The 25,633-nt window shown below is 50.3% G+C and overlaps 11 protein-coding genes across 11 annotated transcripts; 6 read left to right on the top strand and 5 right to left on the bottom strand.

Moving 5' to 3' along the window:
• Window positions 1-2,433: 2,433 nt before the first annotated feature.
• On the top strand, window positions 2,434-5,443 carry BO83DRAFT_445157 (FTFMHR domain-containing protein; the record flags this gene model as incomplete). Its single annotated transcript, XM_025536535.1, has 3 exons — window positions 2,434-2,566; window positions 2,641-2,695; window positions 2,758-5,443. 3 exons carry the CDS (start codon window positions 2,434-2,436, stop codon window positions 5,210-5,212), a joined length of 2,643 nt encoding a protein of 880 aa, XP_025388145.1. The 3' UTR covers window positions 5,213-5,443.
• Window positions 5,444-5,822: 379 nt separating this feature from the next.
• On the bottom strand, window positions 5,823-6,946 carry BO83DRAFT_360774 (uncharacterized protein; the record flags this gene model as incomplete). Its single annotated transcript, XM_025529421.1, has 4 exons — window positions 6,398-6,946; window positions 6,233-6,322; window positions 5,993-6,164; window positions 5,823-5,950 (listed from the first exon to the last, which is right to left on the bottom strand). The coding sequence occupies exons 1-4, from the start codon at window positions 6,728-6,730 to the stop codon at window positions 5,823-5,825; spliced, it is 723 nt and encodes a 240-aa protein (XP_025388144.1). The 5' UTR covers window positions 6,731-6,946.
• Window positions 6,947-7,837: 891 nt separating this feature from the next.
• BO83DRAFT_32225 (uncharacterized protein) lies at window positions 7,838-11,409 on the top strand. Its single transcript, XM_025527887.1, has 7 exons — window positions 7,838-8,030; window positions 8,151-8,237; window positions 8,336-8,462; window positions 8,530-8,707; window positions 8,772-9,362; window positions 9,417-9,967; window positions 10,029-11,409. The coding sequence occupies exons 1-7, from the start codon at window positions 8,002-8,004 to the stop codon at window positions 11,142-11,144; spliced, it is 2,679 nt and encodes an 892-aa protein (XP_025388143.1). The 5' UTR covers window positions 7,838-8,001; the 3' UTR covers window positions 11,145-11,409.
• Window positions 11,410-11,884: 475 nt separating this feature from the next.
• Window positions 11,885-13,827, bottom strand: BO83DRAFT_378419 (adenosine kinase). The gene is made up of 7 exons (XM_025531245.1): window positions 13,671-13,827; window positions 13,552-13,567; window positions 13,327-13,480; window positions 12,917-13,258; window positions 12,522-12,859; window positions 12,346-12,459; window positions 11,885-12,268 (listed from the first exon to the last, which is right to left on the bottom strand). The coding sequence occupies exons 1-7, from the start codon at window positions 13,720-13,722 to the stop codon at window positions 12,223-12,225; spliced, it is 1,062 nt and encodes a 353-aa protein (XP_025388142.1). The 5' UTR covers window positions 13,723-13,827; the 3' UTR covers window positions 11,885-12,222.
• Window positions 13,828-13,982: 155 nt separating this feature from the next.
• On the top strand, window positions 13,983-15,130 carry BO83DRAFT_437361 (DUF1770 domain-containing protein). Its single transcript, XM_025536008.1, has 3 exons — window positions 13,983-14,412; window positions 14,487-14,681; window positions 14,828-15,130. Exons 1-3 carry the CDS (start codon window positions 14,101-14,103, stop codon window positions 14,873-14,875), a joined length of 555 nt encoding a protein of 184 aa, XP_025388141.1. The 5' UTR covers window positions 13,983-14,100; the 3' UTR covers window positions 14,876-15,130.
• A 371-nt stretch (window positions 15,131-15,501) lies between these two features.
• Window positions 15,502-17,572, bottom strand: BO83DRAFT_360762 (uncharacterized protein; the record flags this gene model as incomplete). Its single annotated transcript, XM_025529420.1, has 5 exons — window positions 17,352-17,572; window positions 17,079-17,248; window positions 16,822-16,951; window positions 16,395-16,763; window positions 15,502-16,347 (listed from the first exon to the last, which is right to left on the bottom strand). Exons 1-5 carry the CDS (start codon window positions 17,550-17,552, stop codon window positions 15,502-15,504), a joined length of 1,716 nt encoding a protein of 571 aa, XP_025388140.1. The 5' UTR covers window positions 17,553-17,572.
• A 277-nt stretch (window positions 17,573-17,849) lies between these two features.
• BO83DRAFT_378415 (uncharacterized protein) lies at window positions 17,850-18,723 on the bottom strand. The gene has a single exon (XM_025531244.1). It carries the CDS (start codon window positions 18,229-18,231, stop codon window positions 17,983-17,985), a length of 249 nt encoding a protein of 82 aa, XP_025388139.1. The 5' UTR covers window positions 18,232-18,723; the 3' UTR covers window positions 17,850-17,982.
• A 170-nt stretch (window positions 18,724-18,893) lies between these two features.
• Window positions 18,894-20,255, top strand: BO83DRAFT_378414 (60S ribosomal protein uL2). The gene is made up of 5 exons (XM_025531243.1): window positions 18,894-18,933; window positions 19,012-19,069; window positions 19,160-19,651; window positions 19,744-19,829; window positions 19,892-20,255. Exons 2-5 carry the CDS (start codon window positions 19,021-19,023, stop codon window positions 20,027-20,029), a joined length of 765 nt encoding a protein of 254 aa, XP_025388138.1. The 5' UTR covers window positions 18,894-18,933; window positions 19,012-19,020; the 3' UTR covers window positions 20,030-20,255.
• An 846-nt stretch (window positions 20,256-21,101) lies between these two features.
• Window positions 21,102-21,953, top strand: mpt (putative DNA repair and transcription factor Ada; the record flags this gene model as incomplete). Its single annotated transcript, XM_025533281.1, has 1 exon — window positions 21,102-21,953. The coding sequence occupies one exon, from the start codon at window positions 21,102-21,104 to the stop codon at window positions 21,951-21,953; it is 852 nt and encodes a 283-aa protein (XP_025388137.1).
• A 260-nt stretch (window positions 21,954-22,213) lies between these two features.
• BO83DRAFT_445149 (serine/threonine-protein kinase HT1) lies at window positions 22,214-23,445 on the bottom strand. Its single transcript, XM_025536534.1, has one exon. It carries the CDS (start codon window positions 23,425-23,427, stop codon window positions 22,507-22,509), a length of 921 nt encoding a protein of 306 aa, XP_025388136.1. The 5' UTR covers window positions 23,428-23,445; the 3' UTR covers window positions 22,214-22,506.
• Window positions 23,446-25,069: 1,624 nt separating this feature from the next.
• BO83DRAFT_378412 (uncharacterized protein) lies at window positions 25,070-25,325 on the top strand. The gene has a single exon (XM_025531242.1). It carries the CDS (start codon window positions 25,111-25,113, stop codon window positions 25,267-25,269), a length of 159 nt encoding a protein of 52 aa, XP_025388135.1. The 5' UTR covers window positions 25,070-25,110; the 3' UTR covers window positions 25,270-25,325.
• Window positions 25,326-25,633: the final 308 nt, after the last annotated feature.

Here is a 25,633-nt window from a genome sequence, read left to right as displayed (position 1 = left end):
TGCTATTCTTAGGCGGTTGAGCCGTCCTGGTGGGCATGTTCCATGGTTTGTGCCTGGGTGATGCTTGGTTCTTCCCAAGAACCTGGTCCCGGTAGTACTCGGAGAGTTTGTTTATTCTCTTCCCTTTGGATGATGAAACTAGACTACTTGAGTCACGGGCTAACGCGTTGGGAGGTCCCTCAAGATGAGACAGCTTTCGTGTTCATCGGTTGAGAAACTGCCGGGTTCTGGTTGGTGTTCACGATCCTTCCATTGGGCTCCCACCCGACGGCCTTTGCTTTAGGGTCAGGCTTCCCATGTCTCTGACCCGATAGTAGATATCTCAAAATTCAATAACTACCCCTTCTCACACCACTCACCATCACTACATATTCTGCGGATTACTGTTGCATTGCAGCAGTCATCTGGATATCCCGTGTCTAGGCCTCTCAAACTCTAATTAGCGCATTCAAACCTTACTCTCTACAGGCTAGTCAGTGGCGTTGCACCATAATCTGTCTCTGACAGGAATACCATCAACGCTGCGGGCCGGCTTACTGATGATGGAATAATACGGGAGGTGGTCTTCTTAAGCGTCTGACTGGAAGAGTAGATCCATACCGAGTAATGACTGACTCTCTTCCAAGGTGGATCGTACCGTCCGAAAGCATCTTCTATCCCTGAAGATTCATTCCTCCCTTATCCGAAGTCTAAGGAAGGACCCATTTAGCCTTGACTAGAGAACTTGGAATCGAGCGGGCTCCTCCGATCTCTGCTCGAGGGCAGTCTCTCCTTAGCCAAGCATGTTGAAAACTGGTATGAGTAGAGGGAGAGCTCGCCACTGTACTCCCTGAGAAGAAGCCATAAGCAGGGACGCTCCAGTAAACCCTAATATGGTACCGAACTTTATACGAAGATATCCCAAGGTACCATATATATTATGTATTCTTTGGGTCAGGAAAATAATGTCAATAATGGAGACTACCAGCTTACTTATCGTACGGGCATCACGAGGATTACCACTGGTCAGTAGACTTGTTCTACTCGCAAGTCTAGCTTGAGTCGACAAGCGCTTCAAAGCTCGTTCATTCAAAAGGCGTACCCTATATCTACTGGCATGCTCCATTCACGACCCTGAGCTTTTATTTCATGCAGCAAGGTGTGTAAATCGATGTAGATAGATCGTGGCCCCATTTCGGTACCAAGTTCTGGGGGTTCGGTGGGGTGGGACGGTTCAGCATCTGAACCATCCGGCCATCTGTGTCCCGTCCATTTCCAATTTCGGCTGCTGCGACTCAGGACCGCTCCGCTCTATTCACAATCGGATAGCGGTCGACAGATGAGATGAGTTAAAGATAGCTCAAGGGGCTAGGAGGGACAAATCAGCTTTGGGGCTCATTTCAATCCGTTTACCGAGCAGATACCTTGGCGCTCAGGCAGGAACAGCTTCACCTCAACCATCTACTTCTAAGGTACTATTAGTAGTAGTCCATAAGGGAATTACGAGTTACCTGGTATGCTTTGGCGTCCGCTTAAGCTGAAACATTGGCTTTCGATAAGAATAATTGCTAAGGGGAGGAATACTCTGCCCCTTATTCCCCTGGCTAAAGATATAATAAAGCGTATTATTGCCGAATATCGCATGTCTAGTACTACCTCTCTCTTTGTAGTACAAGTATGCAACGGATGTCATTGATTTGATCCTTGGCTGAGATAAAGAAGAGAAAGTGGGGGAGCATATGGCAGCTGATGAAAAAATTGTGGAATGAGCAAAGATAAGCACCGTGACTGCAGACGGTCGGCCTAATTGAGTTCAGGCTGGACACAATGTTGTACATGATATATATCTCCGAGGAGCGGGTGCGTGTCGGATACCGAAAGTACCCCAGTCATGTAATAGCTATAGTAAGTAATAATGTAGCTAGAAATGTTGGCCATAGTTATGTTGTGCACAGCTACTTTATCTCCCATCTGATATTTAAATTCAGAGTGTTGTTGTAACCCCAACTGGACTCCCCATGGAAATGCGGGCCTCTGTGAGGAGATGTTCGTGATATCGATGCCCAAAGTAAACATCTCCGCACCGGTGGGGATGGCGGAGTCAACTTTCCAAGGGATGTGCAGGAAATCCTGCGTAGAGACCTAACCGGCGCACAATGCAGCAATATCGCCCGCACTTCCCTTCTCTGATGTTGGAATTTGAAGACTGACAGGGGCATATCGCGGGGAAAGTGACCTAAATTGACAAGAGGAGAGGAGAGAACTGACTGGCCTCCACACGTTAGTAGACAGAATAATTAATGAGTGGTAGGGCTTTCCTTTTGGCGGAAGGCAGCGGGAGGGCACCACGTGACCGTAACTCGCAAAACCCCCTCATGTTGACCCCACAGTTTTTCTTCCCCGCTCGCCTGTAATCCCATCTAAGGACATGGTCCAATTCCAGGGCAATTCGCCATGGAGGACGACAGAGGCACCCCGGGAAAAGTGAGGAAGAAAAGCACTCCCGCTCATCGCAAATCCTTGTCTTGCGAATATTGCAGTCGGTCGTTTGCGCGCCTGGAACACCTCCAGCGCCATCTCCGCACCCGTTGAGTAACCCTGAAGCCTTTCCCGGCTGCTTGTGGCCTTCCCACACACGCGAGACTGACGTGTATCATCTAGATACTAAGGAGAAACCTTTCTCATGTGATATTTGCTCCAAATCTTTTGCGAGGAGGTAAGTTGTTGCCCGCGTTGCATCGCAGCCGCCCCGCGCTAATATGGGGGGAAATTTCATAGTGATCTGCTCGTACGACATGAGCGGCTAGTCCATCCAACTGAGACCGCAGCCAACCGGGAGCATCGTGCTCAGAATAGCCACGATGTCCCCCAGACCCAACCTCCCATAATACAGCCCACTCACCATGAGTCCCGCATGCTAGAGCTTGCCGACGCTGTCCCTATTCACACCCAACCCGTGCCGCCGCCGCCTCCCGAGGTGCAGGTGCAACCTCCCCCGATTGTGGAAACGCCTCACTTCAACCCTTCTTGGGGATATGACTTGAACCTCCTTTCCCACGCTGCAAGTCATGTTGCCCTGGAGGGTGAGCAGGAAAGTCTCGAATCGCTCCGCAAGTCTTCACAGAACGTGGGCACCTCGCAGCCACTTACCCACGTCCCAGAGAGAGCGATAACCGATAATTATGGCGTCGAACCCTCTATCTTGGATCTTGCTGACTTAGGGGATCCTGTTCAAGACTTCACGGTCTTCCTGGAGAGCGTAGGCCTGTCGTCCGACTGGGACTCTGGCGTATTCTCAACGGTTGAAGACCCGATCCTGCCGACTACTCTCCCAATGGACTCAAAGCCAGCCATCCGTGAAATCGGGAGACTTGGTCCCGAGCTCATGAGCGACCCGCGGACTGCAGCTGATGAACAGCCGTCGTTTTCTAATTTTGGATCACGACTACCGTCCTTGCAGCCTGAACCTCATGATGTAGATGACCGTCTCGGGTTTGGTGATGAAGGACCTCGCCCCGCCTGGGATATATCAAATGCAGACCGTCAGGTCTTCCTGTCGAAGCTCGATGAATTCGCCTATATTCTTCCCAAAAATTTCATTCCACCTTCAAGGCACGCACTGTCTCGGTTTTTTGCTGGTTATATCAACGGCTTAAACGAGCATCTTCCTTTCATTCATGTCCCCACGCTCTCCGTTGCCAAATGCTCACCCGAGCTCACTCTTGCGCTGGCTGCTGCGGGGTCTCATTATCGATTTGAAAACAATCGAGGCATAGAGCTATTTCACGCAGCCAAGGCCATCCTGCTTCAGCGTCTCCACCGCCGAGATAGTAAGCAAGTGGCTTGTCCGACCTGGAACTTCCTGTCACCGGCATCTGGATTCCACAACTCTCGCGGGTCATCCGCGACCTCAAACCATACCAGTAGTCCGTTCCAGCAGCAGCAGCAGCAGCACCCTACTCTATACCCAGCGGATCCTTCTGGATATGCACCCGAAGATTCGGATGCGCACATGGAAGTGATTCGAACATTTCTTTTGCTTACAGTGTTTGCTTCGTGGGAACGGCACCCAGAGTTGTTACGAGAAATGCTCTCACTTCAAAGCACGCTGGCGAGGCTCGTGAGAGAACATGGTCTCGTCGAGCCACCTCCTAGCCCCGACCCGAACAACTGGGAAGATTGGATACGACGGGAAGGTAACCGGCGGACCAAATTCATTGTTTATTGCTTCTTCAACCTCCACTCTATCATGTACAACATCCCCCCTCTCATTCTTAACGCCGAGCTGAAGCTGAACATGCCCTGTTCGCACGACGTCTGGAAGGCTTCAAATGCAGCTCAATGGCGCCGTGTCCTCCGCACGAGGCATGGCCCAGAAGTCTCCTTCCAGGAGGCTTTTGCCAGACTTTTCTTCAAGTCCAGTACTTCTAGCGCCTCGGCGCCGATATCCCCCCTTGGGAACTATATCCTGATACACGCTATTATCCAGCAAATATTCTTTGCACGTCAGCTCTGTCTCTCTGCCCCAAGTATGCATGGGACAAGCTTACGTCAAGAAGACTTGTCCGCTTTGGACAATTCTCTGAGTGCCTGGAAGGCGTTGTGGAAACGCACACCTGAATCTAGCATTGATCCTCAAAACCCGGCAGGTCCGATAGCATTCACGTCTACTGCCCTTCTCGGGCTTGCTTATATTCGGTTGCATGTTGATTTGGGACCTTGTCGTCGTCTTATCACGCAAGATCCCCTGCAAATCGCGAGAGCTCTGGGTGAATCTCCACCAGTAGCACGAAGCCCTCGTCTGATCATGGCTCTTTTGCATTCGGCCCATGCACTTTCAATCCCAGTCCGCCTAGGTATTGACTTTGTGGCCCGAACCCATTCGTTCTTCTGGAGCATCCAGCACTCGCTGTGTAGCTTGGAGTGTGCTTTCCTCCTTAGCCGTTGGCTGCTGTCAATACCAATAACCCAGGCCGAGCAGAGACTGTCAGAGCACGAGCGAAAGCTTCTTCTGTGGATCAAGAGTATGATGGATGAAACCGACATGGCTGTTGATCCCCCTGGGGCACCCGACCTGGACTTTATCGCCAACCCTTATAAAGCGAAGCAGCTGAGCGTTGCTATCGTGCGTGTTTGGGCACGAACCTTTAAAGGAAACACCAGCTGGGCGATTGTGGATCTAGTTGGGTCGAGTCTCGATACTTATGCCGATTTTCTAGAGACGCAGATGTAACTGCCCACCTCGCTCTGTGTACGACTGGCGCCTCGTGATTCGACTCCACGCCAGACCTCCAAGCAATATTTCACTCTTCACAGCGCTGGGGAGCCAGCACTATCTGTGATTCGTTTATGTCTCGGTTTCGTGATTTGATGAATGGCTGAACCGCCTTATTCGCTAATGACACTTTGGTTTTTCTGTATTGCTGGTGTTGTTGTATACCCATGTCTTCACGGATATGACATCTTTATTTCCATAGTATCTTCCGTGTACATAAACTGTTTCTGTTCTCTTTTCTGGGGAGGAGAGCGGCTCTTGTGTATCGTCATCACCTCGGTTGGCTCATGATTCTCGCCTTCCACCTGCTGGAAGTCTACAGAAGACAAGGGAGTGACCACGAACTCCCCTACTTCCGTTAGCTTTCATGGGCTGATCTATCCGGCCACAAGACCGCTCTCCAATCGAATGAACCGGGTATTAATAAAAGCGATGCGGGTTGCAAGAAACGGGTATCAAGAATACATAGCAGTCCACCCCTAGTAGCCGTAGCCCACTACTTTTCACCAAAACAAACCCAAAGTCATCCAAGTCAGAGACTCTTAACCCCACCCAAGAAGAAAGAACATCAAGACTTCTGCTTCCCCCGACTCCTCACCACACTAGCCGGAACAAACCGCAACGCAGACATGGACCTCTCCAGCTCCGCCATCCCCTCATCACCAGCCGGAGCATGAGCAGCAGGAGCAGCAGCACCTTGTCGAGAAAAAATAGACGGAGAAGAGCCTTTCTGAGCACTCGCACCAGAATCAGCCTGGGATATGGAAGTCTGACGATACCGTAACCGCCCTTCCTTCGGCGAAGTAGGACCCGTAGCAGCTGATGATAACCGCCGACGATGGTCATGCGGTGTCCTCAGTAGAGAGGTCTGCTTGTCGATACCGTCGTTTACGATGTAGAAGTTGTATGTCTGGATACATACATTAGTCATAGTCTTCAGTAGACATGGAGAAACAGAGGGTTAATGATATATTATACCTTAAGAAACTCATGCCTATCAATCAAATGCATTCTGCGTTTCTGAGGCGTAGAGCATACGCGTTCGCAGCCTTCGACGAAGCATGCATACTTGCATATTATACCATTAGCATCAGAACATCGAACATAGAGAAGGGGAGGAAAAAGAAAAGGGTAATAACGTACAGTCTTCTCCCCCCTCTCCCTCCTCGTCGCTACCAACGCATCATGATTCTCTTCAATATGAAGATTCAGAAACCTCTCCGTCGGGAAATTCTTCCCACACTGCGAACACCGATTCACGTGTGCCTGACGGTAATGCACCTCGTAGTCTTCGTAGGACGTAAACGAGATGGTTTCCCGATGGGGCGGTAGGGAGCAGTGCATGACTTCTTGGTTGGGGGGTGTGGCTGTGGGATCTAAGGAGGGGATTTTGGGACGGGTGGGTGAGGAATGTTGTGGTGATGGTGAAGGTGAAGGCGATAGGGATGGGGATGTGCTTCGTGAGCGTTTGGACATTTTATTTCTTTTTCCTGGGTTTGTCTTTTGTATGAAGTGGTGGTGCTGGGTTGCTGGTGGATGATGGTGAGGTGTTTGGGGGATTGTGATAGGTCAGGGCTTGGTTTAGTTTGGATGGGCTGCAGTTGCAATGAAGTGTGCAGATTGGGGTAGTAGTAATGTGGTTGGTTTGTCTGGATGTGTGGTGGGTTAGTTGGGAATTTTTCTTGTTTGTTTGAAGGGTGAAGAGATGTTGATTGCTTACGAAGTACTAAAAGTAGGGTGTAGTAGAAATTTACAAGATTGTGATTGATAGTGTAGTGTTACTGTTATAGTATAAAAATGGAATATGGAGGAATGCCCAGCGAATATTTGGTGAGCCACTAGGCTGGATTGGTTCTAGACTGGAGGTGGGATACTTTTTTAGCGGATGTCATAGCTTCCGCGATTAGTGGAGGAATGGATGATGGAAAGTCCGGAACTGGGAGGTTGAGTACCTTTGTGATGGAGGTTGCCAGAGGACTTGTAAATTGTAGATGGCTATGGTAGTAAGTAGTTACTTTGACAATAATGCATGGGAAAAAAAAATGATAAGTGTAGGGATATAATTGGAGTATGCGATACGTAGATACAGTGCTAATAGTATAGGGATATTCTCTGCAATGAGTATCTGCAGTGTGGATCCTCAGGTTCCCATTCAGCTGAAAAAGTAACATAATATCGAAGTATATCCGGGATCTACAAAAATACCGCATAGTGAGTAGTTGTGCATCTATCACAACTTGATGATTTGCAAATCTGCCAAATGGTATTGGCGTTCTCGTACTGTAAGGAAAGAGGACTCGAGAAAACGGTTCGGTGCCTGAACCGGATCACCAGCCACAATCCATCCAGCCAATCACACATATTAGAATCCCTCACTAGCCACAAAAAAAGACGGCCGGGCAAAGCATCCCGAGCCATTCAACCAATTTTCGGACGAGCGTCGAAAAGTTCCCGTGATATGGGATTTTCTCTCCAACGAGCGGCGGCCGCGAACCCCTCCGTTGTTCGTCTTCGCGCTTCGGGGTCCATCCTCATCGCTGCATCCACATCCTCCTCCTTCCAGTGGCTGTCACTCCGGGATCCTGACCGCCCTCCACGCCCTCGCTCTTTTTTGTATATACTAGTCTTACTGACTGATGGCTCGTTCACTGTTCCTGTCGCCCGCAGACTCCCAGCCAGCCATAGCCATCTGACGGGCGAATGTCACCGTTAGACTGACACGGGTGTGATCTCTCTTGGTCCTGAGCATGGCGTCCGCGTTCCAAAATACGTGGCAGTTAGTAATCCCCTTCTCCGATCTCTCCCACTGTCACTACTTCTTTTACAATCATTCTTCTTGTTCCCCTCAAACCGTGTTTGGACCCGTGTCTCTAATGCCAAATTCCGCATCATACAGAACTGCGCTCGAAGTCGAAAAGGAGCTCCTCAAGAGCCTTGCCGAGAAAGAGCCCACGTTTGCTGAAATTTCCCATTACCTTTCGGAGTTAGTAGTTGCTGTCCCCCTCCTGCCGTCTTGCGGTGCTTCGGGTTTGCGCGCAGAATCATCTGACCGTCTCTGTCCTTCCTTCCTCGCCGTCGCAGATTCCGCTCTACTTGTCAGAATGCTATCCTTCAAGACTTCGAGACTGCCCGCTCCGTCGATGTCGAACCTCGCCTGTGGGATGCGCATCTCAAGATCAACACCCGGTTCCGCAAATTGCTCTCTCGCGTGAGTGTCGCATGAGATCCTGCTCGTTCGCTGCCCGCCAATGTCTAATATATGATGTCGATTATAGTTCCGGGAGGAAAGCGGAAAGAAGAAAAAGCCGGTAGAAAGGCGGAAGCTCGAGAAACACTACCTTGAGTTCATTAAATCAAGTCAACGATTCTATCGAGCCTTCATTCAACAATTGTCCTCCCACTTTGGAGGCATCCCGGAGCTAGAAAAGGTCGCGCGGAAATTCAATTCTGACAGTGAGCATTGTCGTCCCCGTTTATTCCTGGGCTTTCGTTGAGCAAAGCCATGTTTCTTTCTCAGATCTATCCGCGGAGCCTCCGATCCGAACTTCCGAAGCCCTCAAAAGGCACATTCTTCAATCATGCCATTCGACCCTCATCCGTCTCGGAGATCTCTCGCGCTACCGCGAGACCGAACTGGTCAGCAAGAACCGCAATTGGGGTCCGGCCATAGGTTACTACGACCTGGCCACATTGATCTACCCCGCGTCCGGTGCCCCTCATAACCAATTGGCGGTTATTGCCCTCGCCGACGGGAACCATCTAAGGGCCACTTATCATCTGTATAGAGCGTTGGCCGCTCAAGAGCCCCATCCTTCGGCCAAGGGTAATCTTGAGATTGAATTCAGAAAGGTCATGAATGCGTGGGTCAAACGAGAGTTGATTCGACCCGAAGACGCTGGCATTCCCGGCAGGTCATTGGCCCCTTGGTTTGTATACCTTCACGCGCAGTGTTACAGAGGGATTGATTTCCCTGAACACGACGAGCTTGAAAGTGAAGTCCTGAATCAACTTGCTGTGGATTTGAAGGAACGCTCTCTGGAAGGTACATTGCAAAAGTTCTGCCTGATCAACATCGCTGCCGAGGAGTTCTCGCGGACACATACGAGCGGTAGGTTTCTCGACTTTCTCCTTAATAAAAGCGTGTATTGAACCAAATTACTAGATGATTCCACATCCAATGCGCGTTCCTTCTTCCAACGGATCAACGTGAAGACATTCTTCACATTGCTCCAGATTCTCCTGGCCGAAGTCGAACGCTTTGCGGTTGAGGACCCCAGCAACAAAGACGCCCAAACCGGACCTGATAAGGTTACTGTTGTTGCACGACGTGTCCTTCCGGCGCTACGAAACTACAGCTCTTGGCTCCTTACGGCCAGCAGCCTTTTGGTGTCCTACCAAGGGGAAAAAGACAGTCCTCTAGCAGTCCAGATCATCGAGTTCTGGAAGATCTATGCCAACACTTTAACCCTTCTTGCGTCGACGTTCGATGTAGTGCATCTGCCTGAGATCGACTATTTGCTGGAAGAGGATGAAGAGACCTTGTGTTTTGCGCCGTTGGCCAAAGAGGCAACTTCCCGGAGGTACTTTAGCTCGACTGGCCAGCAGAAGCCCCGAATGAACGATCCTGGGGTAGAAAGGAATCACCCCAATATGGAGATGCTTTACCGAATCCGCGAGTTTGTTATTGATGGCTTGGATCTCGTTGTGAGCAATGTACGGATACTACGTGCTTATTGTTATCCTCAATCGCCATGCTAACTACTGCCTGCTCTAGAAAATACCCATTGCCCTGGTGGACGATGAAGACAAGAAAACGTTTATTTACCAGGAAGAAGGGCTCCCTTCGCAATTCTTCGCCAGTCCATCGGGCCATCACCATACGATCTCATCCGCTAGTATTGAACGGGACGACATTCAAAGGGCAGCCCCTGATCCTAGCCACAACGTTGACACTAGGAGTGTCTTTGGTGGTTCACAGGCCGCCTCCGCATCGATGTCAGCTAGCATGCATCGGATCGTTGAAGGTGTGGAAAGATTAGTAGAATCCGACACATACGAGAATGCTCCGGCCATACCAGAGCAGCTGGCTTTTCCAGGGAGCAGCAATCAACAGCGACCATCCAGCCAGTTCTTTGATTCGAGTATGGATTCAATTTTCCAAGAGGATATCCTTCCCAGGCAGACCCCTGCTGCTCCCCCTGGACTCGTACCACCCGTGACTGGCTCTGCACCTCTCGTCCGAGTGTCGTCTTCCCACTCTTACGCCGCCCGGCCTGCCCTTCCTGGTATCCCAAGCATCTGGAACACAGCTCTATCGCCGGAACTCGGTGATGCGTCTTCGCCACGGACTCCGCCAGGTCTCGGACAACAGTATCCGGCTTCTATGCTGCCTGGAAACATTGCCAGCCCCAGTCATCATCTACCATCTCAGGATATGATCGCTAATGAGCGGATGCTCCGGCAGAGCATGATAAACCAAGCCTTGGGGAACAATCCACCATCTCAGGATATGGTCGCTAGCGAGAATGAGCGCATGCGCCGGCAGAGCATGATGAATCAAGCCTTGAGGCACAGTCCGCTCAATGGACCTAGTACCATACCCTCCTCCTGGATGCCCTCGCCCAACTCTACGTCGCACCACCGCCTTTCTGGATTCTCATGGGACCAAAGCTTAGTAGACGCTGCTGCAAACACACCTGGTTCCTTAGGAGTGTCCAGCCAGCCCATGTCTAGCGGACTAAGTAATGCATCTTGGGCCAATAATGCATTCATCGCCAGCAGTTTCCCCTCCGGAGCAGGGTTTTCCAGTTCCGGGTTCACCAACACTCGTAGATCCGCCACGCAATACGGTGCCATCGGGCAGACTCCTCCCTGCGGCCACGGAGGCTGATCTCAAAGACCGTACCACTCAACCAAGTTCCGTGGGTGGGTCAGTATGGCTACTCATATTTCAGCACCTCTTTCGCAGTGACATGAGCAGGATTGAGGAAGCATGCGACTATCTAGCTGTTTGTCCCAAGGACTGAGTGACCGACTCTATCCATCTATCTCCGAACTCTCAATCCTTTTGTAGTCGGATCAGGCTGGCAAAGGAAGGCTTGGTAGGAATAAGAGGAGGAATGGTCACTGCTATGCAGACCCTTCGTCACTCATTACCACAGCTCAGGTCTCGACAATGGCGTGATCCGAATACCATAGGATTGGATGGTGCTCGTCCATCTATAACAGTCACCGGCGGGTTATCGCAGAATAAAAGGGCTTGTTGATGAGATTTGACTGTGCCTGGGATACGATGATGACGATGATGATAATGATCTCAAGGTCTTGACGCTTGTGCACTGATGAGGGTGAGGAGGATGGGGAGAATGATCAAGCTGCATGCAACTAGCTAGCTATCTATATATGAGGCCACGGCATGGATGACTTGTGCACCTGCAAGCGTTGCAAGAAGAATTCGAATTTATCTTATCATTATTCGTCTTACTCCTCATTTCCTAGTCATAGCCACTATTGTGACTTTACTCTCCTATCCTTTACAGGCCTCATGTCATCATCATAGGTTAGTATTCTACCAATACGATATCACTAGTTTCCACTTTAAACCAAGAAAGTCCCAAGATAGATCGAAATGTTTCGACTGATTTCGTAGTATATATTATATATACAACCAAGATAAATTCTTCATTAAATCGTTGTTGAGAACGTCATCATCTGCAACTCTGCAATATCTATCCATCATCATGAAAATAAAACCCAAAGGGAAAGCGTGATAGCGAGGATCCGCATACATAGACCGTTGATGAAAACAGCATAGTCTAAGACGTTAAGTCAAGGACGTGAGGGGTATAGAAGGTTGAATCTTTAGAAGAGAAGAGGAAGGGAAAATAGGAAATTTTTTGTAGATGAGAGAGAAAAAGGTATCAGCTATGGCTCCACGCCTCCGAAGGTGGGTGTTTGGTGGAGGATGCTTAGGAGCGGTTGATGGGGGTGTAGGCCTGCTTGGGGAAGGGAAAACTAGATACCGGACAGGTCGAGTCAGTCACTGCCAGACATGTGTTTGATGGATGGATGGGGCTGATTTGGGGACTTACGAGGCACCCAGCTCCTGGATGCTGAGGGAAGCGAGCCACTGGCCCATGTCGATGCTGTCCTCGAGGGACTTGCCCTGGACGATACCGGCGCAGAAACCACCGCAGAAGGCGTCACTGTGTGGCGGTTAGATTTTGATTCCAGCGGTTGATTTGCATATAAGAGGTCCATTACTTACCCGGCACCGTTGGTGTCGTTGATGCTCTCCTTGGGGATCTCACGGACGGGGATCTCCTTGACCTCGACCTCACCGTTGGGCTTAACGGTGGCAGCGACAGTGGGGAGGGTGCCCTGGGTCACGATGGCAGTACGAGGACGGTTGGAGTTCTTCTTGGGGAGCTGAGCCAGCTTCTTGGCGATCTCGACGACGTCGTCGGTGCCCCAGCTGTGGCTCTCAGAGAAAGCACGAGCCTCGGTCTCGTTACAGAAGGTGTAGTCGGTGTAGGGGAGGACGCTGTCCAGCTGGTCCTTGAAGAACTGGGCAATGAAGGGGGCAGAGAGGTTGAGCATGAAGACCTGTAATCGATTCCTGGTCAGCAGGTTGTCAACAAGATCCTATGGGATTGACCATACCTTGTTCTTAGCAGCGGCTTCCTCACCGAGGGCCTGGATGGCAGGAACACAGACAGTAAGGTGGAAACCACCGACGTAGTAGAACTGGGCCTTCTCAACGAGAGACCAGATGTGAGGCTGCTTCAAGTGCTCGATCTTGTACTCGTTGGCGGCAGCAAGGTGGGTGCACATGCTGCGGTTGTGGCCGGTGATGATGACACCGCACTTGCCGGTGGGCTGGGCATCATCGACACGGTACTCGGTGTGGACACCGGCCTGCTCGCAAGCCTCCTTCAGGATCTCGGCGTACTTGTCACGGCCGACACATCCGATGTAGCAGACGGAGCTGGCGGGAAGAGCGTACTAGTTCGGCATCACGTTAACAATCGTCCGCATGCCATGGTGGAAGGGTTCAGATTAGTCTTATGTACCTGGGCACCACGGGCAGTGTTCTGGGCAGCACCACCGGCGATCAGCTTGACATCGTTCTTGGCGAACAGCTCGTCGTAGAGACCCATGTGCTTGTCCTCAGCAAGGATAGCATCGTTGTCCTTCAGGCCATACTTCTGCAGAAGGGCGGCATCACTAGTGACAATGTTAGAATACTTTGAAGATATATAAATTATAAAATAGGGTTTTCGGAAGAAGTAACATACCCGACAGCCTGGATGTCTATAGGAAGCAATCAAAATACCGGAAGTTAGCCCATTGAACAATGTAAGATCCGGGGATAGTAAGCAGCGAGAGAAAGAGACGGAGGGGAAATCTCACGCACCGAGGAGGGGGTTCTCCAGGCACAGAAGAGGGTAACCTTGAGCAGCAGCCATTGTGGAGGGTGGAATGGAATGAAATGGGGGAGAAAAGAGGTAGAGAGTATAGAAAAGGCAAGGGAGGATATAGAGAGGGAGAAGAAGGGAAGAGAGAAGAGGGAGAGAGAGAGCAGCGAGAGATATACCAAGTCAAGGAGGGGCAGCCATGCAGAATCCAAAAAGGCGGGCGTAATGGCTGCCTCCCGCTGATTGGCCGCAGGAACCAACAAGTTACTCCGTGCCCGGACTATCCCATCATTCCTCCCTACTTGCTTTTAGCTATACGCTCAATCTTACTATCTACAAGTCTAAATTCCACCCGGCGTCAAAACCCGCGGGTCCGAAATCCTCCCATTCACACATCCATCTGCCCCTTAAACAGATCTACCACCCATCATGACCGACCCCGCCCTCCAAATCCCCGAAGTCATCCAAACCGCCTCCATCAACCCGGAGCCGTCCGCGGAACACGACGTCAACCCGCCCACCGCAGCCTCCGAGAAGCAGCCCGTCGTTGAAGACGATGTCGCCTCCGAAGCAGGCAGTATCCCCTCCGATGTCGTCGCCCCCCACCGCATGATCAAGCCCGTTTCGCGACGACACCAGCTGCCCCCATTGCCCGATCTGCGCTTCGAACAGAGCTATCTCGCCAGCTTGCGGGGAGCTGATACCTGGGGCCGAGTAGCTTGGATTACCATCAGAGACCAGGTAGGTTACCTGCCTGTCTTGCAGTATTCCACTGCAAGCAAAAGAGGCTGCAGACTGACACAAATGCGCTATAGGTCCTCCTCCCTCTTATCCAGGGCACCGTCTGGACTCTCGCTCTCTCCGGCTGGCGATTCTGGAACCGCAACGCGTCCCTCAGCGGCCAGACACTCGGTAGCAAGATCCGGAGATGGTGGTATGAGGTGAACAACTGGAAGTTGCCTCCCCTGCGGTCGGCTAAGGATCCTCGCATTGCTGCGAAGGTGGAAGACGTGAGTGCATCCATGCCGTAGCCCATTCCCGTCGCTCTATTTCTCTTTCAACCCACGTTCCTTGAGATATTCTTATCTCAGTTGATTTTATTTGCGGGAGTATTCGGTTATATATACCAATGAGACGGACACTGACATTTGCGGAGTTCTTGCAGTTCTACACGGCCCAGTTCTCGAATGCCGGTGCTGACTAGGTCGTGTTTTTTGAGTGATTTATATGTATGGTTGTCAAAGGTATTGACGTGACTGTGGATGTCTAGTAAAGTCTGCATTTTGGGAGTTTAGCGTACGGCGTTTTCGTTGATTATAAGCTTCCCCTTATATAGCCTGGAGCTTTCAGTTTTCCTACATACTATCTCTAGTATCTACACCCAAAGGATACGAGACTTCTAGTGTTTCATCCCAATCTTGCAATTTAGATACTGTACATAGCGCATAGCAGCCCCAGCAAGAGGTCCGTCCGTCCATCTGGTATTCCATAGTAGTATGACAGATTATGTCTTGGGGTTAGATGATCCCTCATCTCTCTGATACCGATCGATTCACGCCCATGATCATCCTGCTATATAGCAGTCACGGTAGATTTCCATATCACACACGTCGCATCTCTAATAACAGCACATTTTTTTTTGCCGCAAAGCTTGACCCGACAAATTCCACCCACGAACAGAAAACGCCTTGAACAAGAATGTGAGCGAGTTATATCTCAAGTCTGACAAGATAGATTGTATTTCGGTGGATAGCTCTATCGAGACCAGGGGAATCGACCATTGGTACTGTGTCTGTTATAGTATATGAGTCTTGCCTAGTTTCATTCTTTCTAAGCTGTTTGGGTCTTCGTCTCAGTCGCAGTCGGCTGCGATACATCGACTTTGGCAGAAGTGTCAGTTGTGGTGACATCTTGGGCTGCGGGCGCCGCAGCATCAGGTAGCGTCTTTGCGACCACGTCTGGTTGGGAGCTCTCCCCGTTCACTGCGGGTGGTGGTTGCCCTTGCAGTGCATTTTCCGCACCGGTCGCCGTGACCGGTTTAGCCACATCCTCCTTGCTCTTCGGGTCTTGCTGTAAGGGTTCCTCTGTTGGGCCATTGGGGCTACTTGGGACCTTGTCCTTATTGTACCTGAGTTGTACCACAAGGCTTGGTGGCTCTCCGTTCAACACTGCTTCATCCCCACTCAGCTCCTCTTCGTCGTCGCCCTCGAATTCGTTGTCCTCTTCTTCCTCGCCTTCGTTTCCTTGCCACTCATTTCCGCTGGAATGTCCTCCTTCCGAACCTTCCTCCATTTCTTCATCGTCGTACTCTGTATATCCATTTGCTCGCGTCGTCCGACCCCTTGTGGGTCTACCCTCGTCGCCAGCATCGCCGTCCTCGCGTTGTCCACTCAATAACGTCTCGCCATAAAGGCCGCCTGCGCGAGACCGTATTTGCCTACCACTGGCTGTGAATCTGGGGCCGGCTGGTTCTGGGGGTGTGGAAATTCCGGAGGTGTTGCGCGTTGAGCGCCGTGTAGAAGGAAGGCCATCAGAGAAGATGTCCTCGTCATCGGAGTAGGTGTATTTCAGTTTCTTTCCGCGTGTACGGCCTTCATATAAGGAGAAGCCAGGCTCTGGCCGAGCGAATGCTGCCTTTCGCGCAATCCGGTAATCTCGACGCTTGCGTTTCTGCCACTAGTAAGCACCGATGAAAAGAACCACAAATAAAAGCGACGGCTTACCTCTTCTGAGCCCTCAAAGCGGGGTATGGAGTTCCTTATCCGCTCACTGAGTTTCTTGGAGTGGATGCTTTTCTCGCCGTCAAGTCTATCCGCAACTGCCTTCAACTCAGGGATATTTCCCGCGATACTCCACCAGGTAACATTCTTGAGGGCTGGGTTGCCCTCGCGGTACAGTCTGAAGTGTGTATCATCCAATCCTTCAATGAGCCAGTATCTGCGCTTGAGGCCGTCGCGGCCCCACGGTTGGACGGAGAGTGGTTGGTTCAGGTCGTCTTCGTGGCGTGCCTGTTTGTAGGACTCTTTGATTTTGGCTTGGATGGCATCGGACGAGGCAAGGGACCAGAGGATCAAGGATTTCAGTAACACCAACTAGACAATGTCAGTATACGAGCTCCCGGTAAGTTTTGGTTCGAGTTAGGCGACGTACGCGTTCTTCTGGCGACATGGTTGCGAATGTACGACCCCCGTGCAGAGGGTTCTTGCCTTGCCAAGCCTTAGGCCACTGAGAAGCATGAGTTTGGATCGCCTCTTCCAAGGGACGCTGGTAGTGATTCCGACTGCGCATTGATTGAGCGAGTTAGCTTGAATGTATGGTAACCAGTATTGACACATGTGTGGTCGAAAAGGAGCTCCCCGTCGGATCTTCCAAGAGTGTAGGGTCTGGGGCATAGGAGGCAGTCATACTCGACATCCTTCTTCCGGTTCAATACCAATCCAAGAAATGCACATAACAATCTCTCAATATGATCGCCTGGAGGAGATTCCGCGACGCCTCTTTCAACGTCCTGTGGTCCAAAGTGTGGTGTAGATCGCGGGAACGCATCGTTAAAACGCGCACGGAACATTACAATGAACTACACATTGCGACAGGTCAGCAAACATGATCAGGAAACGTGCCAAACGCGTCCAAAGAGCTTTAAAAGAGTCTTCATTATCGTAGAAGTTCCCGGAACATACTGCAATATCTGGATTGTCCGCCAACACATATTCGTGGGGTGGTGAGGGCTCCCGCTTCGGCGGCGGAGATTCGGACTCCTTCTTGAAGTATTTCGTGATGCCGACGGGCTCATCAATGGCCATGGAGCCCGTTTCTTCATCGGACGGAGGCGCCGACGAAAGCGACGATAGGTCCGAGTCTGAGAGGGACATGTTCGACATGTTCGTGGTGCTGTCCGCAGGTGGTGGTGGTGGTGAGGCAAGACAGAGCGGGCGAATCCGCGGCAGAAGTTCTACTTTACGCTACTGCTACCTACTTGGGTTGGAGCGCGGCTTTTACGCGCCTGGCCTGTCTGGCATCATCGAGAGCAGCCCTTATCCAGGGATGATCAACACCCAATCACGATAACACATTCGCTATCGCGAACTGAGCTCCATCAAACGCGCAACAGGTCCGCGGAACAGACTACATTCAGAAGATTTCATCGATCAGAGTGTCATTTAGTGCAAAGTAGGTTTGTGACATGAAATTTGAATCTCTTAATAGATCAATACTACCCGAGCGTCCGCTCCAACAACGAAGGAGTGTAACTAATCGTCAAACAGCGCGACTTAGTCCTTCAGGGTTCAGACATTGGGTCTTGCCCTAACATCATTTCTGAGGGCATTTGGGCGACGTTCCCTTAAGCAGACATACAGTTCTGCAAGAAGTTGTCAACATTCGGGTCGCCGGATGTGACAAGGACAGTTTGTCGATTGACATTAAGCAGCCTAGTGGCGTGAAGATGCCAGGATAACCTTGCGGCAGTCTCCCCAGGCGCGTCAGATCCCATTTGCCCGGGTACACTTTGTCACAATTGAAATTGCGGATCGGTGGGTGACCCTGAGGCGGCCCGGGCATGTAGAGAAAGCCCAACGGCGGAACGAGATGCGGCAAACATCAAGATCCCGTATCTCTGACCCGGATGATCAAATTTGACCACTTTGAACCAGTATGATCTGTTTACATGGAGAAAACACCCAAGTGATATAGAGACGCCAGTAAGACAATAGTGCTATTAAGCCAGGTCAGCCCGGGTCAGATATTTTAAAAGGCGGTGGCTTGAGTCAATAGCCCACTGCAAGGACATCTCAGGTAGCAGCAGCAGGAGGAATACTGCTTGTCAAGAGATGGAATCCGACATGGATGAACCGCAAGTGACCGGGACAGAGACAGGATAGATGAAAGGGAAGCGGCAGTTCAATAACAACGAGTTGAATGAAGTGTGGAATTCAGGAAGAAGGGATAGTATGTATCTAGAAGGAAATTAAATACCGACAACGGCTGCATATCATCAGCAACCTCACTACTTTGCAGTCATAATAATCTTTCTTTACTCTGATGATAGCAGAGTTCACCAAATGCAAGCAAGATATGCTCGTTAACCGCTTAAGTCCAATATACCGTCTTAGTAAGAAGGCGACCCGCGCCACGCAGCCGCGCCCACAAAACCACACTAGTCCTAGCGCGGTTAGATTAGCGACTTCCACCCTAAAGCCCACACAGCCCTTCGCCGACGAATTCTCAACACCAACCCGACAAGCCCAATCTTAGCATTTTGAGGTACGAGAACTCGAACTCTCCCACCACAAGGTCGCCAGGCGGAACTTTCTCAATACTAACGTCCAGGTTCCTATATAGACAGTCGCCATGGGTCGCGTGATCCGCAACCAGAGGAAGGGTCGTGGATCCATTTTCAGTGAGTGCGACCAGCAGAATTCATATTGAAGCGAAATTCGCTGCATCTCCAGATCAATTTTTACTGATACAATTTCTTTTCGCTCGACAGCGGCAAACACCCGTCTCAACAAGGCTCCTGCCCAGTTCCGCACCCTCGACTACGCTGAGCGTCATGGATACACTCGTGGTGTCGTGAAGGAGATCATCCACGACCCCGGCCGTGGTGCTCCCCTCGCCAAGGTCCAGTTCCGTCACCCCTACAAGTTCAAGACCATCACCGAGACCTTCATCGCCAACGAGGGCATGTACACCGGTCAATTCGTCTACGCCGGAAAGAACGCCGCCCTGACTGTCGGAAACGTCCTTCCCCTCGCCTCCGTCCCTGAGGGTACCGTTGTTACCAACGTCGAGGAGAAGGCTGGTGACCGTGGTGCTCTTGGTCGTACCTCCGGTAACTACGTTACCGTCATCGGCCACAATCCTGAGGAGGGCAAGACCCGTGTCAAGCTCCCCTCCGGTGCCAAGAAGGTCGTCAAGAACACCGCCCGTGGTATGATCGGTATCGTCGCTGGTGGTGGTCGTACCGACAAGCCTTTGCTCAGTATGTCTCCGAAAATCCGTCTCCATTGGATCTATTTCTGGAGAAATTTCGGTTAAGGAAGAGGACTTTGATGGCTAACAAATTCCCTACAGAGGCTTCTCGCGCCAAGCACAAGTTCGCTGTCAAGCGCAACTCTTGGCCCAAGACCCGTGGTGTTGCCATGAACCCCGTGGATCACGTAAGGCTCCCTTCGATGATTTGGTCGATTTATCTACAGGTTCTGACATGTTTTCTCTACAGCCTCACGGTGGTGGTAACCACCAGCACATTGGTAAGGCCTCGACCATCTCCCGCTACGCTGCCCAGGGTCAAAAAGCCGGTCTTATCGCTGCCCGGAGAACTGGTCTGCTCCGTGGTACCCAGAAGACCAAGGACTAAGCGTGATATTGTGTGGAGTTTTCTTTGTGACGGGTTGAAAATGCTCTTTTGCTATGAGGCATATGTACTTAGGCGACTGCGGATAATCTCCCACGCGTCCTTAGCGAATCTAGGTCGTGGCCACCAAATATTCTCATGATGACCAAAGCAAAAGAAATGGGTTCAAAAAATTCAAATCCGGGTGCATGTTTTCTTGAGATATCCTATTTAAAACGGTAGAACTAGGAAGATCTTTTTCCCAAGTCTTCAGGTCCGTTTAAGGAACCGTATTGCGCGATTCGTATCAGAATCGATCTTGAGCCAGCCATGCGAAGATTAAAGCTAGACTTATTATGGTGCAATTGCGTCTGCTTCACTCTGCACTTTTGCCTGAGTCTTCGGGTATCAGTATCTATACGCTACCTGCTCTTCACAGGTGTAAGAGAGCGCTCAGAGGCTGACAGATTGACGGGATTTAACTTCCGAGGGTACTTGTAATCTTTCTCTGCCCACTACTTACTAGCAGGACTGAAGGGGAACAATAACCATTGATGCCTTGGATACCCGCCATTCTCCAGAATCAATAGTACAGCCACCGATAATAGTATCTCCCCAGATACTACGTAGTATTGTGGATCAATTAGTTGACAGACACCATAACAACCATGCTAATTGCGAATACGGTTGAGCACAGACTATCCTCTTACCGCAGTGCCTGTGCTCAGATCGGATATATATCTGTTTTCTCACCAGACTGCGAATAGCGATGAACAAATTCTTCATAATCATCATACAAGACTCCTGATGGTAGTCAACGACAAACACATAGGACCTAGAGGCCTTCCATTGTTTTTGCTCATGGTACCACTATAAAAAATGTAAGATGAAATGCCAATGATGCATGACACTGCAGCAACCGAGATACGAAACCTTGCTCTCAAAGTGACCAATCACAGCCAAATACCATGTACCCCAATATCCCCCAGGAATAAATGGAGGCGAAATTCAAGAAACGAACATCACCATAGACTGATTAGTTACTTACATATACAAATTACCTCCCCCAATGATAACCACTTCTACTATATTTACAATGCCACCATCACAAAACCTGCCCCCTCTCCCCCTCCCAAAACCACTCCCCTCCACATCATCCACATCCACCCGCTGGCTCGCCATCCAAACCCGCGACCCCAAATACACCAGCACCTTCGTGTACGCCGTCCTCACCACGAAAATCTACTGCCGCCCAACTTGTCCCGCGCGTCTCGCCCGACGAGCCAACGTCCGCTTCTACGATACAGCCTCGCAGGCCGAGCGCGCAGGGTTTCGCCCCTGTAAGCGCTGCAAACCCGAGGTTGTCATCGACAATAGCAACAACCACAACTTGTTGGGGGCGAATAGTAATACCACAACTACTCCTAGTAGTATAAATGGTGGTACTACTATCTTCCATCCGCAGATCCATTCAATCCAGAAAGCTTGTCAGACAATCCGGGCTTCTGTGCAAGCGGGCTCGAAGCCGACGTTGCGGATGCTGGCGGCGGAGGCGGGACTGACGCCGAGTCATTTTCATAGGGTGTTTAAGAGGGTCGTGGGCGTTACGGTGGGGAGGTATATGGGTGATATTATTACGAGGGGAAAGGGGATGGGTGGTGCTGGGGAGGTGGTGGAGGGAGCGTGTAGGAATTGGGTTGGGGGTGTAGGTGATGGGTGTGGTGATGATGGAAATGGGGCTGTTCTGTGGAATGACTTTGATGTTTTACTAGCCGCTGAGGAGGATGATGGGTTCGTTGCGACCACTACTACTGTTGCTATGCAGGATGTACACCCGGTGCAGGATGAGGAACTTCTGGCTTGGCGTGCAGTGGGTTCTTACGGCGTTGGCATTGGGGGAGGGTGTTCGGTTGATGAAACGTTTACATTGGGTGATGGAGCGCTGTAGATATATATACTTTAAAGTTGTTTTAAGCACCTAATGTGTTTTAGGATGAGAAGGAATGAAACCTTCCAAGGGAAACGGGGGTCCTCAGATTTAAGCGGATCCTGTCGCATGACATGCACTGCCTCGATGGGACCTTACGGTAGGTTGTATACGCGTACCTGCTAAATCAATGTCTTGGTGGTGGGTTTGCCGCGGGTGTTGATGGATTACGTATTCGTATTCAGGGGAGGAGTGAGACAAGGGATGATGGATGCGGTTCCGTCAGTACATCAAATTTGAACTTGTCTAAGATCCCGCCTTTCAATGTGCGGATACACAGCCTGGATATGATCGAAATAATTGCATTAAAGATGATTTTTTGAAGAGCTCCATTGATCTCTAGAATTTGTAGGTGGATACTCACTTATCCTGGATTGGAATTAGCGTAAACGACCAGGAACAGGGTATCATGGTGATTGAATGCCTCTGCGGCTGTACAAGTAAACCAAACAACTCAAGGTATCTTATAAACAACAATGAATCGACATACAAGAAAATGCTCGGTTGTATAGAATCAACCCCTGGTCAATGGCTGTCTTCTGGTCCAAGAACCAGCGATTGCGACAGCAGTGACTACCACTGCTAGCATTACAACGGAGTTTCGAAGATGGCCATGGCGATCCCAAGAGGACATGGACGTTAGCTTGCTCCAGAGACTGGTGTGCGCTATATCCACAGAGTATAGTGCCTGTGATAAGGCATGTGCGTTTTGGAAACCCCCTTCGACCCAGCACTTTTCAATGATTGAGCCGAGCCAGAGTCCATCGGTACTAGGAAGTGAGTCTCGCCGTGGCCAAATAGCTCGGCCGTCTAGAGGAACTCCCTCTTGGAAGAGGTCGAAGTCACATTTTTGTCGAGTAATCACAGCGTACATCACTGCACCAAGCTGACCAATGTCTGTTTGTATGGAAAATCCATCGTCATCTGCTGTCTCCATGGCAGTATCCATGGGTAAAAGAGATGCTTCGCTGAAGTCGCAGACTTTGATAGATAAATCTGAATCCAGCAGAAGATTGCGAGTTGCAACATCTGCCACAAGAACGCGTTTATCGTGAATCTGTTCAAGGGCTTGGGCCATTTGACGAAACCATATAATCTGGAGTGCACGAGATGGCTGATTCTCTGCCATGTAAGTTCGTAGATCTCCGTTTTTCATATAAGCGAGGTGTGTGGCATTCTTGTGGAGCCCGAGACAAGGTACAACACAGTCAATTTGCTCCCTTGGGAAAAGTTTCAAACAATGATAGATGCCTTGCTCGCGTTCAAGAGCTTCTTTATTTGACTGCACGTCCTCGTCGCTACTCCACGGGTGTCTCAAGGGAATTTTGACCGCAACATTGTCGCGATAGATTACTACCCCAGTTCTTCCGTAACCTAGGACCTCGTTATCGTGTAGGGGGTTTCCATCGAGGTCTATAAGCAAGGAAGAGGCCATATTCAGAGAACAGTACAAATCTCAAGGTACAGGTGAGTTAGAGGAATGATAGCGAAGGTGCGGAGCGTACGACACGTGACTATGCGAAGAAAACAGCTGGAGCGTCGTTCATACATTTATTCAAGCTGCAACTGTGAGATATTGGCCCTAAAGTAATCCACCATATCCAGTATCGCCTTTGTCTTCTTTTGAATTGAACCTTCTGGGTCTGCCGGGCCTGGCTTGTTTTGGTGCCTTGGGAAATTCACTCCGCGCTTGGTACAAATTGTAGGGCTTCGATAAGAACCTGATACTGATATATTCAACAACGTTGAAGTACTTATCGCTCGAACCAACTTGTTCCTTGAACTAGACTAGTGCTACTAGTCACTCCACAGAGCTTCCATGCAGGGGATTTACTATCGTGTACATACAAAGCAGGAACTGAATGCTAGCATCCCTGCTTTTTGGTGCCGAGGCATTGAGCACTGTGGTAGTGTTGGAATATGCCTCTAACCCGCCTTTGATCCTCGGGTCCCACTTTTCACCGTGTAGGGGTCTCCTTTCTTTCTCAAACACAAGGTGTGATCGTTGCCCGTTTGACCATGACCTCCGCATCGAATGTTTGTTTCAGATTGAGAAAGAGATGTGGGTTCATGGTCGTCATGACTCTTGATAGGTTTAATCGCAGGATCTACGAATCATGTCTTGGAGCCCCGGATAACATCATCCTGAGATACTTTGTGCTCTCACTCAATGTAAAGCAGACGCCATGCAATTGAACACTGCAGTGATATTCCAGCGGTACGTGGTCGTAATTTTACCTAGAGTTTCTTGACAGATAAGCTTTCCTGGCACACCAATAGCTATTGTTGTCGATGCATTGACCGGGTCTTGCATCATGGTCTGATGATCGCGTCCAACGCTGGCGCTTCCAAATTACCGTGCAGAATCATGATCAGAGGGAGGATTGTCGGTACAAAATACGTACTATACAGTAGGGGCCCCTTTCTGCCGTGTCTGTCGCTTTGGACCCTGAACCATGATTGCTTGATTTGGATTTCTCAAGAATTTCTTCCGAACATCCTGTGGGAGATCTTTACACAGCCTACAGTTCATCATTGGGGCAGCCCCACCTACAAAGAACAGAAGCTTTACCCTGAGCCTCTTAAGCATCATAGTAACTCTCTGATCGAATGAACCAACCTGTTTGATGCTCTCTGGACTTCCAGACTCACAAGACGGTGTATCTAGACCATCTGGCTGCTGCGTAGGTAGCCGCCCACAGTCTGTTCTGAAAATAGAACGAGACTCAACTGGTGGCAAAGAGAGCTTCCAATGGAGGACCACGTTTGGACTGACCATCGGCCATCGACCGCCAATCGACGGCAGTAAATCCCCACTGCAATGACCCACAAACGCGTGTCACATCCGGCAGTCCAGAATCTGCTCTGGCCTATGACGCTGCTCGATTCTGATACACCTCCAGATCCGCTCAGGTCTTTTTGACAAACCCGGTTTTACAGGTCGATGATAATGATAGGGCCTTCGTCAGCAACTTATCTACCGGCTGTGCCACCGGAATGCATCTGTACCTTGGCTAAAACCAGCTAAAGTAGACCAACCCACTAGTTGGAAATTCCAGATAGGAGAGCTGCTAGGTTTCAGGTACACCTCATCCTGCTGGGCCAACTGAACTTAATTATGGCGGTTCTGGCCCCGCCTCCGCTGGTCATTGGAGGGATCGAACCCTCCATCTATCCCAGGGACGGACTTTGGTTTGTTTCGCACTCCGTTCTGTATGATGGTTGCTTTGGAGATACTGGCTGCTCAGGGTTCAGGAAGAGTAGAATCAGTACATAATGCATGCCACTTGTGAAAGATAGAAGGGGATGGGGCAGGGTCACTATGCGACCAAATTCTTTTTCCCGGGTCGGTTCTGTCGAGTGTTGGTGGGGGAGAAATTCTGCTGGGAACCTTGAAAAGGCAATGTGGCGCTTTCCGTGCAACCAGCTCTCCATTGGAGAGTGTCTGGCCCGCTTGCGATTGGCAATAGCATTGTGGTCTCGTTGCTGTCTGTCATTCCTCGATCAACACTGCCATGGTCGCAATCGCTGCCCCGGATTTACTAATAATATTCTCTCTTGCCCGGAAAAGAATAATAATGGTTAGCAATAATAAAATTAAAATAACCATATTAATACTAATCAATAGGCATAATAATAGT

This window comes from Aspergillus eucalypticola (genome assembly GCF_003184535.1).
Source record: "Aspergillus eucalypticola CBS 122712 chromosome Unknown BO83scaffold_12, whole genome shotgun sequence".
NCBI lineage: Eukaryota > Fungi > Ascomycota > Eurotiomycetes > Eurotiales > Aspergillaceae > Aspergillus > Aspergillus eucalypticola.
The sequence above is the reverse complement of the archived record's forward strand: the minus strand, read 5'-3'. Positions and strand labels throughout refer to the sequence as shown.

Excerpts from the sequence above, each read along its gene's own strand:
- BO83DRAFT_32225 (XM_025527887.1), top strand. The coding sequence starts at position 8,002 with ATGGCGTCCGCGTTCCAAAATACGTGGCA. Across the intron at positions 8,238-8,335 it reads ATTTCCCATTACCTTTCGGA|ATTCCGCTCTACTTGTCAGA; the intron begins GTTAGTAGTTGC and ends TCGCCGTCGCAG. Across the intron at positions 8,463-8,529 it reads TCCGCAAATTGCTCTCTCGC|TTCCGGGAGGAAAGCGGAAA; the intron begins GTGAGTGTCGCA and ends TGTCGATTATAG.
- BO83DRAFT_378419 (XM_025531245.1), bottom strand. The coding sequence starts at position 13,722 with ATGGCTGCTGCTCAAGGTTACCCTCTTCTGTGCCTGGAGAACCCCCTC. Across the intron at positions 13,259-13,326 it reads ACACTGCCCGTGGTGCCCAG|TACGCTCTTCCCGCCAGCTC; the intron begins GTACATAAGACT and ends ATGCCGAACTAG. Across the intron at positions 12,860-12,916 it reads AAGCCGCTGCTAAGAACAAG|GTCTTCATGCTCAACCTCTC; the intron begins GTATGGTCAATC and ends AATCGATTACAG.
- BO83DRAFT_437361 (XM_025536008.1), top strand. The coding sequence starts at position 14,101 with ATGACCGACCCCGCCCTCCAAATCCCCGAAGTCATCCAAACCGCCTCC. Across the intron at positions 14,413-14,486 it reads GGATTACCATCAGAGACCAG|GTCCTCCTCCCTCTTATCCA; the intron begins GTAGGTTACCTG and ends AATGCGCTATAG. Across the intron at positions 14,682-14,827 it reads TTGCTGCGAAGGTGGAAGAC|TTCTTGCAGTTCTACACGGC; the intron begins GTGAGTGCATCC and ends ACATTTGCGGAG.
- BO83DRAFT_378415 (XM_025531244.1), bottom strand. The coding sequence starts at position 18,231 with ATGCCCGGGCCGCCTCAGGGTCACCCACCGATCCGCAATTTCAATTGT.
- BO83DRAFT_378414 (XM_025531243.1), top strand. The coding sequence starts at position 19,021 with ATGGGTCGCGTGATCCGCAACCAGAGGAAGGGTCGTGGATCCATTTTC. Across the intron at positions 19,652-19,743 it reads TACCGACAAGCCTTTGCTCA|AGGCTTCTCGCGCCAAGCAC; the intron begins GTATGTCTCCGA and ends AATTCCCTACAG. Across the intron at positions 19,830-19,891 it reads CCATGAACCCCGTGGATCAC|CCTCACGGTGGTGGTAACCA; the intron begins GTAAGGCTCCCT and ends TTTTCTCTACAG.
- BO83DRAFT_445149 (XM_025536534.1), bottom strand. The coding sequence starts at position 23,427 with ATGGCCTCTTCCTTGCTTATAGACCTCGATGGAAACCCCCTACACGAT.
- BO83DRAFT_378412 (XM_025531242.1), top strand. The coding sequence starts at position 25,111 with ATGGCGGTTCTGGCCCCGCCTCCGCTGGTCATTGGAGGGATCGAACCC.